This window comes from Rhinopithecus bieti, unplaced genomic scaffold, assembly GCF_001698545.2.
Source record: "Rhinopithecus bieti isolate Rb0 unplaced genomic scaffold, ASM169854v2 scaffold_19722, whole genome shotgun sequence".
Lineage (NCBI taxonomy): Eukaryota > Metazoa > Chordata > Mammalia > Primates > Cercopithecidae > Rhinopithecus > Rhinopithecus bieti.
The window spans coordinates 202,649-216,779 of record NW_016809905.1 but is presented as its reverse complement, the minus strand read 5'-3'; the positions used below and the strand labels follow the sequence as shown (position 1 = coordinate 216,779).

At 34.0% G+C, this 14,131-nt stretch overlaps 1 protein-coding gene across 4 annotated transcripts in view; it reads left to right on the top strand.

The window, feature by feature from the left end:
• LOC108541311 (membrane-spanning 4-domains subfamily A member 8-like) overlaps positions 1–14,131 on the top strand; it is a 40,708-nt gene that overhangs the window by 972 nt on the left and 25,605 nt on the right. For 3 of the 4 annotated variants that reach the window (XM_017890789.1, XM_017890791.1, XM_017890790.1), the window contains exons 2-3: positions 1,208–1,261; positions 8,995–9,138. In XM_017890789.1, coding sequence (XP_017746278.1) covers positions 1,214–1,261; positions 8,995–9,138 — 192 coding nt within the window. In that variant the 5' untranslated portion in view covers positions 1,208–1,213. Of the gene's footprint in view, positions 1–1,164; positions 1,262–8,994; positions 9,139–14,131 lie in introns of all 4 variants that reach the window. The other variant, XM_017890793.1, reaches the window with a different exon arrangement.

The window sequence follows — 14,131 nt, the reverse complement described above, 5'->3', positions numbered from 1 at the left end:
AAAAAAAAAAAAAAAAAAAAAAAAGAGTTCATGGTTTCTATAAGTGAAAGGAAACGTTTATAAATGAAAAATATAAAGACAAGATCTTAGACTTTGACAATCTTCCCTTGGAGACTGGGGAATCTTGTCAAAACCACATGAGAAAATTTACAAGACAAAGCAATTTTAAAAAAAGTTGCACGAAACAAAAGCTATCTCTTATTAGTTTTAGCAAAATTAAGATATATTTGTTATAATATATGAACTGGTATTTTACATAATGTAAGGACCAGAAATCAGCCAGGTTTCTGAAAGAAATTGAAACTGGAAAATGGAAAGCCATCATAATCTTGGGAAGTTCTGTTCTTCCATCTCTGCTTTTCTCTGGGTGTCTTCTCTATCCTCTCACTCTCAAAACTTACTTTCTCTACAATTTTGTCCATTAGAGAAGAGCATGGCAATGCCACTGCTACTAAATTTTTACATCTTCTCAACAAGAGACCAGCCTGAACAATCTTGGAAAGAGAATATCATGAACTCACCTTGCTTTAGATGTTTACCTTTGACCCAATCAGCTAGGATAAAATAATAATTGTGGATACTAAATATGGATGCTAGGGAGAATAACACAGGTTATATACAATCTAATGATAGCTATCTGTGAGTTGTAATTTTCTTATCTATTGAACACCCTCTCTATATTTTTATTGGTTCCTAACTTATGAAGCCCACCTTTCCAGAATATAACTTATCACTCTATTTTCCAGCCTCCCCTGCATCTGGTGGAGGTATATGACATGGGTTCTTCCAGTCAGGTACCCCTGAACCAGGCTTTAATTTAGAGAGAAACAATGAGTAAGAGAATAAACCATGGCAACCAAAAGCCCAATTTCTCTGACCCTGTAAGATGTGGGGATATGGGTAATTTCTAGAGGGATTGATGTTATTGGGACAGTCACCATATTCTATTTACTAAAGCCTAATTTAAAGGTTTGTAAGTGAACAAACAATTTGAGAGGTAACTAATGGATTTCTCAAGATGGTAATCTTGGTGGTTTCATGCAAAAGCTCTCAGGGAACAACAAATCATGAAAATAGGCAGCTGTAGGTTGGATTTCCCTCTAAAGTTTAAGTTTCTTACCCCCAAAAAAATTAACATTAATTTGTTTTCATATTTTCCTACAGAAAAGGAATACATTTATTCTTTCATTTCTCTATTGTATCTTAGTGAAAAATGCCACGAACTCGTCTGTGGATAAGAGAGGAAACAAGAATGTTGGGGGTAAGAACTAAATGCCACTTGAGTGAATAAATGGTTATAGTGTTGCGATTTCTAAATATAAAAGGGAAGAGAGTGTAACCACCTCTATTATAAACTCCTCAAATGGAGGAATGTTAATAGAAGTGTCCTGAAATTGTTATGTAGCATCTGCATTTTTCCACATTCAGCCTCAACACATAAGCTATTTATCAGGCTCACATTAAATAAAGCAGAAATTATGAATTTATCAGCTACGTGTAAATGACCCAACAACGTCTAAACCCACTCATGCTCTCAGAAAACCCTGACTCTGGAAATGGGTAAAGAAATCTCCTTTTGGCATCTATAAATTATTTCAAGCTAACTAATGACATGGTTCTAAATGAGATGATCAAATTGTGGAAACTACATTCAGGAGAAGCTGCAGACCATAGAGCTTTATGGACAGTGGTCACAATAGCACTGTGCTTTCAAGATTACCCCCAAAATACATGACTCTTTTCCCAGTCAACTTCATCAAATATGGCAGGTATTCACCCATATTGCTGGATGATTTTGCATTATCCATTCATTGTTGGATGATGGAACCAGATTAGGATTAAACAAGCAGGATTAAAGTTTGGTTCAGGAAAATTCCAAACATCACAAGTATATTATTACTCCCACTTATTTAAGATCTGCCTGATCCTTTGCCAGAATTATACTAAGAGCCTTACATAAAACAAGCAATGAACCCAATATTTTCTCTCCTCATTTTCAAGGTATGATATTAAAGATGTGGATTCCTAACCCCCTTATCCATTTATCTGGTCTTGATATTGGGAAATAATTAGTTGAAATGTATTTGAGAATAAATAAATTTGTTATTGTCTATATTACTGTCTTTCTTTTTTTTTTTTTTTTATTATACTTTAAGTTCTAGGGTACTGTGCATAACGTGCAGGTTGTTACATATGTATACTTATGCCATGTTGTGTGCTGCACCCATCAACTCGTCAGCACCATTTCAATTCATCATTTATATCTTGGTATAACTCCCCAATGCAAGCCCTCCCTCCTCCCCACCTCCCCCCTCCCCTTGCTATGCCCCCGTGCGTGATGTTTCCCTTCCCGAGTCCAAGTGATCTCATTGTTCAGTTCCCACCTATGAGTGAGAACATGCGGTGTTTGGTTTTCTGTTCTTGTGATAGTTTGCTAAGAATGATGGTTTCCAGCTGCATCCATGTCCCTACAAAGGACGCAAACTCATCCTTTTTTATGGCTGCATAGTATTCCATGGTGTATATGTGCCACATTTTCTTAATCCAGTCTGTCACAGATGGACATTTGGGTTGATTCCAAGTCTCTGCTATTGTGAATAGTGCCGCAATAAACATACGTGTACATGTGTCTTTGCTATATTACTGTCTTTCTAATGAGATCTACTGTTATCTAAGAAGACACAGAGCATTGGTTTTATTTCATGCTTTAACACATTCCAACGACCATTTCTCCCTATTCTTACCACTAACTATATCTAAAATTTTGGATAAATACAAGAAGATCCTGAGAAGTACAGATAAGGAAGAATAAGATTTAGGGAGCTTTGAACCCAGAGAATGATATGTTAGTGAGTTTCCTGGATTTTCTTTTTATTTCATATATCTCAAACTGGGTCCCCAGTTGAGATGTACCTACTAATGTTTTGAAGCCTGCAATTTCAAAACATAAAATACCTAGGAATAAATTTAACCAAGAAGGTGAAAGGAAAACTATAAGTAAAACTACAGAAGACTGATAAAAGAAATTGAAGAGGGCATAAACAAACAGAAAGACATCCCATGCTCATGGATTGGAAAAATGACGATACCAACCAAAGAAAGCTACAATTTCAATGTATTCCAAATCGAAATACCAATGTAATTTTTTATAGAAATAGAAAAAAGAATCCTAAAATTTGTATGGAATCAAAAAAGTTTTCAAATAGCCAAAGCAATTCAAAATACCTAGAAGAGAGGAACTTGAGACATTTGCAACACATAGAAATATCCTAAATACCCTGGCTTGATCATTACACATTCAATAAATGGAGCAAAATATTACATGTACCCCACAAATCTGTACAAATATTATATAACTAAAAAATAAAATAAAATTTTAAAATAAAAATTTGATTGATATAACTAAGCAAGAAAAACAAATATATTAAAGAACTCAACACCACCATCAACCAGTAAAATGTAATTAATATTTATAGAATATCTAACATCAGAACATATACTCTTTTTCTTTTTTTTCTTTTTTTCTTTTACTTTTAGATTCAGGGGTGTATGTGTGGGTTTGTTATATAGTAAATGGTTATTATGGGGTTTATTGTACAGATTATTTAATCACCCAAGTCATAAGCATAGTACCTCATGGGTAGTTTTTCAGTCCTCACCCTGTTCCAAACTTCTACCCTCAAGCAGGTCCTGATGTCTGTTGTTACCTTCTTTGTGTTCATGTGTGCTGGACATTGAGCTCCCACTTATAAGTCAGAACATGCAGTATTTAGTTTTCTGTTCATGTGTTAGTTTGCTTAGGATAATGGCCTCCAGCTCTATTCATGTTGCAGCAAAGGACATGATTTCATTCTTTTTTATGGCTTAGTGTATATGTACCACATTTTCTTTATCTAGTCTACCATTGATGAGCATTTAGGTTGATTCCATGTCTTTGCTCTTAAGAATACACATTCTTTTTAAGTGTCCATGGACCATTAACCAATTAACTATATTTTGGGCCATAAAACAAACTTTGAAATATTTAAAAGAATTGAAATCATATGGAATGTGTTCTTTCACCAAAATAGAATCATACTAGAAACCAATTAAGAGAAAGATAACAAAAAAGCTCCAAACTTGAAAATTAAGACACTGCTAAATAATTAATGCTTTAAAGAGGACATTTCAATGGAAAATTTATAAAATTCAATTAAATTATAATGAAAATACATGATATCAAAATGTATAACACTAAATGCTTACAGAAAACAAGAAAATTGTCAAATAAATACTCTAAACTCTCACCTAAAAATAAACTAGAAAAAAGAAGAGCAAAATAAACCCAAAGAAATCAGGAGAAAATAATAAAGATAAGAAAATAAATCAATAAAATTAAAATTTAAAAGTAGAGAAAATCAGTACAACAAATAGTTAATTCTCATAAAAGATCATCAAAATCAACAAACATCTAGCAAGACTGACCAAGAAAAGAAGACAAAAATTATCAAACTCAGAAATAAAGTATATTACTACAGATAATTTATATCTCAAAATGATATTAAGAGACTGCTATCAGTAACTATAGACACAAATTTGACAACTTTGATAAAATGAACAAATTTTCCCAAAAAGCACAAACTACAGCTCAATATGAAATAGATCATTTTAATGGCCCTATAATTGTTAGAAAAATTAAATTTGTAATTTTAAAACTCCTGAAAAAGAAATCGCCAGGCCAGGCCTGATTTCACTGAAGAATTCTACCAGATGTTCTTAGAATATTCAACACCAGTTATTTTCAATATTTTTCAAAGAAACAGAAGACAATGAAACATTTCTCAACTTATTTGAAGAGGCCAATATTATTCTGATACCAAAAACAAATAAGACAAAGATAGTACAAAAGAAGAAAACTATAGATCCATATCCTTCAGAATATACACCCAAAAATCATTTATGAAGTATTAGCAAATATAATTCAACAAAATTTAAAAATACTTTTCCACCATGACTAAGTGAGACTTACTCCAGATACACAAAGCTGGTTTAGTACTCAAAAAGCAATCGATGTAACCCATCATATTAATAGGCTAAAGAAGAAAAATCACATGATCATGTCAGTTGATGCAAAATAAACCACATTTGACAAAATTTAACACCTATTCATGATATTTTAGAAAGCTCTTAGAATAATAGAAATGTAAGAGAACTTCCACAACCTGATAAAGAACACCCACAAAAAAACTTACAGCTAACATTATATTTCATGTTTAAAAATTGAATTATTTTCACCTAAGATTGGTAACAGTGCAAAGATATCATGTCTCACCATGCTTACTAGCACAGTACTAGAAGTCTTAGCACAGATCAATAAGATAATAAAGAAAAATAAAAAGCATACAGATTGTAAAGGAAAAAAATGAAAATATCCCTGTTTGCAGATGACATGATGATCTATGTAGAAAATCCCCGCAATTTGAAAAAAAAAAAAAGGACTCCTGGAACTAATCAGTGAGTTCAGTAAGGTCACAGGATACAAGATTAATGATCAACATACAAAATTGATTATATTTTTATATAATAGCAATGAACATATGGACAACAAAATTTAAAACACAATACTATTTAAAATCAGTCAAACAAATACTTAGGTATAAAGTTAGCAAGATATGTACAGGACTCATATTTTGAAAATTATACTAATAGAGACTCAAGCAGGTGGATCACCTGAGGTCAGGAGTTCAAGACAAACCTGACCAACATGGTAAAACCCCATCTCTACTAAAAATACAAAAATTAGCCGGGTGCCGTGGCACATGCCTGTAATCCCAGCTACTCAGGAGGCTGAGGCAGGAGAATTGCTTGAACCTGGGAGGCAAAGGTTGCAGTGAGCCAAGATCATGCCACTGAATTCCAACCTGGTTGACAAGAGCAAAACTTCATCTCCAGAAAAAAAAAAAAAGAAAGAAAGAAAAGAATTCCAAGTAGGTTACGTAAATGAAAAGACATTTATTGTTGTGACTGAAAATCTCAACATAGTAAAAATATTAATTGTCCCAAAATTGACATATAGATTTAGCACAATTCCTATCAAAATCCTGGAAACATTTTTTGTAGATTTAAATAAGATTATCAAAAATTTTTATGGAAAGGTTGAGAAGCTAGAATAGCTAAAACTTTTTAAAGAAGAATAAAGTGAAAGGAATCATACTACCTGATTTTAAGAAATGTAACTACAGATATTAAGACTGTGTGGTATTGGTGTAGTAACAGATACACAGATAAATGGAACAGAACACACTATCCATAAGTAGACTCATACAGTTATGGTTGACTGACTTTTTATAAAAGTAATTCAATGGAGGAAGTATAGTCATCTCTAAAAATTGTGTTGGACTAACAGGATAACCACCGGCAAAAAATAAAAGAAAAGAACCTCAAACTAAAGTCTTTTACCTTATACAAAAATTAACTCAAAATGGATAATATATTTAAATATAAAATATAAAACTAGAACACTTTTAGAAGAAAGCATAGGAGAAAATATTTAGTACCTAGGACTCTAGAGCTCTTTAACATGACCTTAAAAACATGATCCATCCATAAAAGACACAAATCAATAAATTTTACTTCACCAAAATTAAGTTTTGTTTTGTGAAATACCTTTGTTAGGAAGATGAAATGACAAGCTACAGAGTAGGAGAAAATGCTTGCTAACCACATCTCTGACAACGGATTTATATCTAAGAATATCCTTCTTAAAATCCTTAAGACTCAACTGCAGAAAAAACACAAATGATTCAACTTTAAAACCAGCAAAAGACATGAAAAGACATTTCACTGAAGAAGATATACAGATGGCATAAGCATATAGAAAGATGCTCAACAGCATTAGCCACAAGAGAAACACAAATTAAGACCATAATGAGATATCACTACAAACCTATTAGAACAACTAAAATAAGAAATTGTGATAATACCAAATGCTGGAGATGATGCAGGGAAACTGGATCTCTCTTACATTGCCAGTGAGAATATAAAAATGATATAATCACTCTCGAAAATAGTTTGACATCTTATTTAAGTACTAAACATACACTTACCATTAAATTTAGCAAGTGAGCTCCAGGGTATTTATCTTGGACAACTGAAAACTGATGTCTGCAGAATTTACATATGACTATTCATAACATCTTTATTTGTAATAGCTCCCAAACTGGAAACTATAAAAATACCCCCTCAAGAGGTGAATAAACTCTAGTTGTTCATACCATAGACTACTACTCAGAAATTAAAAAGGAGTGAACTACATTGTTACACATAACAACTTGATGAATTTCAAAGGTATTTTGCTGGACAACAACAAAAAAGCCAATCACAAAAGGAACATACTGAATTATTCCATTTATTTGACACTATCAAAATGATAATAGTGAGGATATGAAAAACAAATTAGTGACTACCAGAAGTTTAGCATTGTTGGGACAATAAAGATATAGCACGAGGGATATCTTCATGGTGATAGAATAGTTCTGTATCCTGATTATGGTTGTAATTATGCAAATATGCTTATGTGCTAAAATGACACATAATCATACACACACACTGTATCGCGGTTAATTTCCTAATTTTGATATTGTCATATAGTTACGTAAGATGTAACCATTCTGAGAATCTGGACTCAGGACACAAGGACCTGTCCATAGTTTTGAAAATTCCTATGAATTTATAATTACTTAAAAATAAAGGGTTTTTTTTTTGAATTCCACATCCTTCACTAAACTCAGACTTCAGAGAAAGTCATTGTGTTCCATGCCAAGCAAGGAGATGAAATGTGCACAGCATGTCAGTCAGTGGGAAAAATCCTATCCATTCCAATTTCCCCTTGCTTCCTGCCACAGCCTGCCGGAAGTACCTCTAAATGCATAGTTTTGTGTTGTCTAGGGGTTAATCTGTAAGTGAAAATAGTATTTTCATTAATTAGCCACTTCTTGGCTCTCCCCAGAATCACACACCAGAACAGAAGCTCATTGCAAACTTCAAGTAGAGGTGTCCATCTTTTAACAAAATCTGTGAGAAAAATATGTCAGGAATCCCGAGACATTGTGAAACTATGGTGGCAGTATGGCAAAAGATGCTAAGTTATGAACTCCAATCCTGCTCCTTCAGCTTGTTCAAACTTAACCCCTGTGCTTACCTGGGGGTGTAGGTAGGGAGAGTCAGAATGTTGGTTCATTCAGCTGTGGCAGAAAAAAGCACCCCTGAGAAATATCTACCTGAAAACCAACTGAAAGGCCCTACAGTGATACGTTAGAGGGCTCTTCATACAACTTAGATTTGTCCTCCTATGGCTGAGAAACTGTCGTAGCTGACCTATAACTTAAGTGGGTACGAATTATCTGAGACCTCCACATCAGGAAATAGCCCCTTGGAAGAGTGACAGAAAACCAAGGATCCCAAAGGCTCACTACCCTTTCAAAAGGACCCTCTCGTGAAGGACTCAAAACTATCAGTTATAGATGTTTTGGAGGTGGGAAGAACAAAAGGAACCAAAGTCCAAAACCCAGCTTTGGTAAGATAAGAGGAATCTAGGGAAGGTCAGAAATACCAAGTCTAGTTGCCTGTAGAACATAAGAGTTGTATATGCCGGATAATATTGTTGACCTAGGTCAAGAATTCTTGACCATACAGGTCAAGGATTGTTGACCACACAGGGGCTGATGACTCTCAAAAGAGATCAGTTCTTCTGGACTCCAGGACTAATGCTGCTATGTAGTCTCCTGAACCAATCAGATAAAGACTCCTAGTATAATTTTATTGGATATGTACATAGTCATTATATCTACAAACTGCTCTGAAATAATAAAGTCTCCTTATCTGATTTGAATGTTGAGAAATTTAAAATTCTGTTAGGTCATCACCTTCCATCTTCACCTTGGCTTTTTCTTGATGTCTATTCCTTTCAAAGGTTGAACTAAAATAATAATTAATGGTAGTGTTATTTTCTTCCAGGCCATACAAATAATGACTGGCATACTTCTTGATTGCCTGGGACTGCTCTGGATGTATTTGTTATTCACACAAATTGTTGCATTTGGAGCCACATATACTCCTATTGCATTACTAACAGCATACCCATTTTGGTCATCCTGGCTTGTGAGTAAATAATCAAATTTCTGATTGTTATTCATTACATTTAATGACTGTGTATCAGTCAAGCAGTGCGCCAGAGACTGAAACTAAAATGCACAATTTTATTCTCAAGGAACTCATTTTATCTAGTTGAAAATAATATACCAATACGAAAAAACTTAGATTCTTATCAGTGATATTCTTTAATAATAAGAGTCTTTTGTTAAAAGGCTACCTTTTACATTCTTCTAGGATATGAAGAAAAATGATAAGATGCACAAGGGGCATTTTGGGAAAACAGAAAATTGTTGGTGACTATTCAACTGCCCATATGGTATTTATTTTGCCAGTGGGGCAAATAAAACATGAGAGAGCATAACTGCTGAGGAAATAGTGGGATATATACCATTTGTGTAGGGAAAGAAACATAAAATCTTTGTGTTGTATTCCAGAAGTATTTGGTAAAATTGAACAGAGATTTTAAAATTGAATTTTATTGTGTCTGATAGTATGATGAGTGATGTGCCATTGTCTTTAAAGGGGATATCATGAAGAAGGCTATTATGGTGGTTGATGTGCCATGTTTCCCACAAAATCCTGAGTGAGGCTTATTATAATATCACATTTGGAGTTTGATCACTCAACTGGTACTTATTGAGTACCATGATGTGTCAGGCACTGTTTTAGGTGCCTGAGATACATTAGCAAACAAAACAAAGATCCAAGTTCTTATGGAGCTTTTATTTTAGCATGGCGTAGTGTATTAGAAGATGATAAGGCTATAGAAGCAAAAAGAGAGTAGGCTAAGGGGACTGGAATTTTTGGGAAACTGGCAAAGGGATATAAGTTATCATCTAAAATTGGATGGTTGAGGTAGGGCTCATTGAAAAAGTGACTCTATTACTGATCTATTGTTATGTAATAAACCACCAAACACCCAGTGGCATACAATTACAAGCATTTATTTTTTACTCATGCAGACTTGGCAGAGATTCAGCTGCCCTTGGCCTGGTTTCAAGCTACAGGACAGGTCCAGATCCACTCCATATGTATCTTATTGCTTTTAGACTAGTGGCTACTAGAGGCATATTCTTCTCACAATGAAAAGTGAGAACACAAGAGGACAATCGTAATCACACAAGACCATTTCAAGCTTTGGCTTGGGTCATGTTTGTTAAAATCCCAGCTAAAACAAATAAAATGATCAAGTCCTAAATTAAAGAGCAGGGAAGCATAATCCAAGCACCATGAGATCATGGCAAGAGTATGAAAATATATTATTATTACCTAAAAGTAAAAAATTGTGACCAACAGTTCAAACTACCATAGTGACATTTGAGCAAGGACTTGAAAAAATGATGGTTTTGACCACAAAGATATGTTGGGAAAGAACATTTTGGAGAGAAAACAGTCAGAATGAAGTCTTCAATGAAGAGTTCCTAGAAAAATGTAGTCAGTATTTCTGGAACATTTCTGGAACAGAGTGAGCAACCACAATAATAGTAGAAAACAAGTTAGAAAAAATAATGAGGTGCATGACAATATAGGGCTATGTAAGCCATTGTAAAAATTTTAGCTTTTACTGTAAGTGAATTGGAGTTATTATAGTGTTTCATAAACAGAAGTTAAATAATCTGGTTTAGGTTTTAAAAGAATCACTTTGGTTTCTGTGTTGAAAAGAGAATGAAGGGGTCCACATAGACTTTTTAGAAAGCTACTTCAAAAGTCCAGGTGAGGCTCAAACAAAGTTGTTAGAAGTGAAGGTGGTGAAAGTAATATAGACATATGTTGAGGTAGAGCCAACTTGATATCTTGATGGATTGGGTATGGAGTGTGAAAGAAGTTAAAGATAATGCCAGGGTTTTTGTTCAAGCTAATAGAAGGAATGACTTGACATCAAGTGATACAGGAGAGACTGTACAGAACTGGTTTTCAGAGGAAGATGATGAGTTTGCTTTGACAATATTGAGTTTGAAATATTTATTTAATATTCAACTGGAGATGTCAAGTAGCCTGTTGGATATGGAATGTAGAGTTCAGAAGACAGAATTAGAATAAAAGATACAGAATTGCAGAAAGGACAAGAATTCACCAACCAAGTATCTGCTGCCTTCAAGACACTCACCTAACACAAAAGGAATCACATAAACTTAAGGGAAAGGGGTAGAAAAAGATATTCCATGCAAATGGACACCAAAAGCTAGCAGGAGTAACTATCCCTGTATGAGACAAAACAAACTTTAAAGGAACAGCAGTTAAAAAGACAAAGAGAGACCTTATATAATAATAAAAGGCCTTGTCCAACAAGAAAATATCACAGTCCTAAATATATATGCACCTAACACTGGAGCTCCCAAATTTATAAAACAATTACTACTAGACCTAAGAAATGAGATCGCAACACAATAATAGGGGGGACTTCAGTACTCCACTGGCAGCACTAGACAGGTCATCAAGACAGAAAATCGACAAAGAAATACAGATTTAAACTATACCCTGGAACTAATTAACTTAACAGATATTTACAAAACAATTCTACCTGAAAACTGCAGAATATACATTCTTTTCATCAGCACATGGAACTTTCTCCAAGACAGAACAAATGATAGGCCACAAAACAAGTCTCAATAAATTTAGGAAAATTGAAATAATGTCAAGTACTCTCTCAGACCACAGTAGAATAAAATTGGAAATCAACTCCAAAAGGGACCTTTAAAACCAAGCAAATACATGGAAATTAAATAACCTGCTCCTGAATGATCATTGGGTCAACAATGAAATCACAATGGAAATTACAAAATTCTTTGAACTGAATAATAGTAACACAACCTATCAAAACCTCTGGGATACAGCAAAGGCAGTACTAAGAAAAAGTTTACATGCCTACATCAAAAAGTCTGAAAGAGCACAAATAGACAATCTAAGGTCACACCTCAAGGAACTAGAGAAACAAGAACAAACCAAACACAAACCCAACAGAAGAAAAGAAATAACAAAGATTAAAGCAGAACTAAATGAAATTGGGGGGGAAAGGCAATACATAAGATAAATGAAACAAAAAGCTGGCTCTTTGAATAAGTAAATAAAATTGATAGAACATTAGCAAGAGTAACCAAGAAAAGAGAGACAATCCAAATAAGCTCAATTAGAAATGAAATGGGAGATATTACAACTGAAACCGCAGAAATACAGAAGATAACTCAAGGCTACGATGAACACCTTGTGCACATAAATTAGAAAACCTAGAGGAGATGGAAAAATTTCTGGAAATTTACTACCCTCCTAGATTAAACCAGGAAGATATAGAAGCTCTGAACATACCAAAAAAAAAAAAAAAAAAAAAAAAAAAAAAAAAAAAAAAAAAAAAAAAAAAAAAAAAAAAAAGCAGTGAGTTTAAAATGGTAATAAAAAATTGCTAACAAAAAAAAAAGCCCAGGACCAGATGGATTCACAGCAGAATTCTATCAGACCTTCAAAGAAGAATTGGTACCAATCCCACTGACACAACTCCAGAAAATAAAGAGGGAATCCTCCCTAAATCATTCTATGAGACCAGTATCACCTCAATACCAAAACCAGGAAAAGGACATAACAAAAAAAGAAAACTATACACCAATATCCCTGATGAACATAAATGCAAAAATCCTTAACAAAATACTAGCTAACTGCATCCCACAGCACTTCAAAAAAATAATCCACCATGATTGAGTGGGTTTCACACCAGGGATGCAGGGGTGTTTTAACATACTCAAGTCAATAAATGTGATACACCACATAAACAGAATTAAAAACAAAAATCACATGATCATCTCAATAGATGCAGAAAAAGCATTTGACAAAATCCAGCATCGTTTTATGATTAAAACCCTCAGCAAAATCAGCATACAAAGGTCATACCTCAATGTAATAAAAGTCATCTATAACAAATCTACAGCCAACATAATACTGAATGGGGAAAAGTTGAAAGCATTCCCTCCGAGAACTGGAACAAGGCAAGGATGCTCACTGTCACCACTTTTATTCAACATAGTGCTGGAAGTTCTAGCCAGAGCAATCAGACAAGAGAAAGAAATAAAAGACATCCATATCAATAAAGAGGAAGTCAAACTCTTGATTTTTCCTAATGATACAGTTGTATATCTAGAAACTCCTAATGACTCATCCAAAAAACTCTTAGAACTGGTAAATGAATTCAGCAAAGTTTCAGGATATAAAATTAATATACACAAATCAGTAGCTCTGCTATACACCAACAGCGACCAAGCTGAGAAACAAATCAAGAACTCAACCCCTTTTACAATAGCTGCAAAAAAAAAAATAAACAAATAAAATATTTAGGAGTATACCTAACCAAGGAGTTGAAAGACTTCTGCAAGGAAAACTACAAAACACTGCTGAAAGAAATTATAGATGACAGAAACAAATAGAAATACATCCCATGCTAATGGATGGGTAGAATCAGTATTGTGAAAATGACCATACTGCCAAAGCAATCTACAAATTCAGCACAATTCCCATCAAAATACTACCATCATTCCTCACAGAACTGGAAAAAGCCAATCCTACAGTTCATATGGGACCAAAAAAAAAAAAAAAAACCCACATAGCTAAAGCAATATTAAGCAAAAACAACAAATCTGGAGGCATGATATTACCCAACTTCAAACTATACTATAAAGCCATAGTCACCCAAACAGCATGGCACTGGTATAAAAATAGGCACATAGACCAATGGAACAGAATCGAGAACCCAGAAATAAAGCCAAATACTTACAGTTGGCATATCTTTGACAAAGCAAACAAAAACATAAAGTGGGGAAAGGACACCCTATTTAATTAATGGTGCTCGGATAATTGGCAAGTCACATATAGGAGAATGAAACTGGACCCTCATCTCTCATCCTATTCAAAAATCAACTCAACATGGATCAAGGACTTAAATCTAAAAAAAAAAAAAAAAATTAACATCGGAAAAACCCTTTCCACAGTTTGTCTGGGAAAAACTTCCTGACCCAGA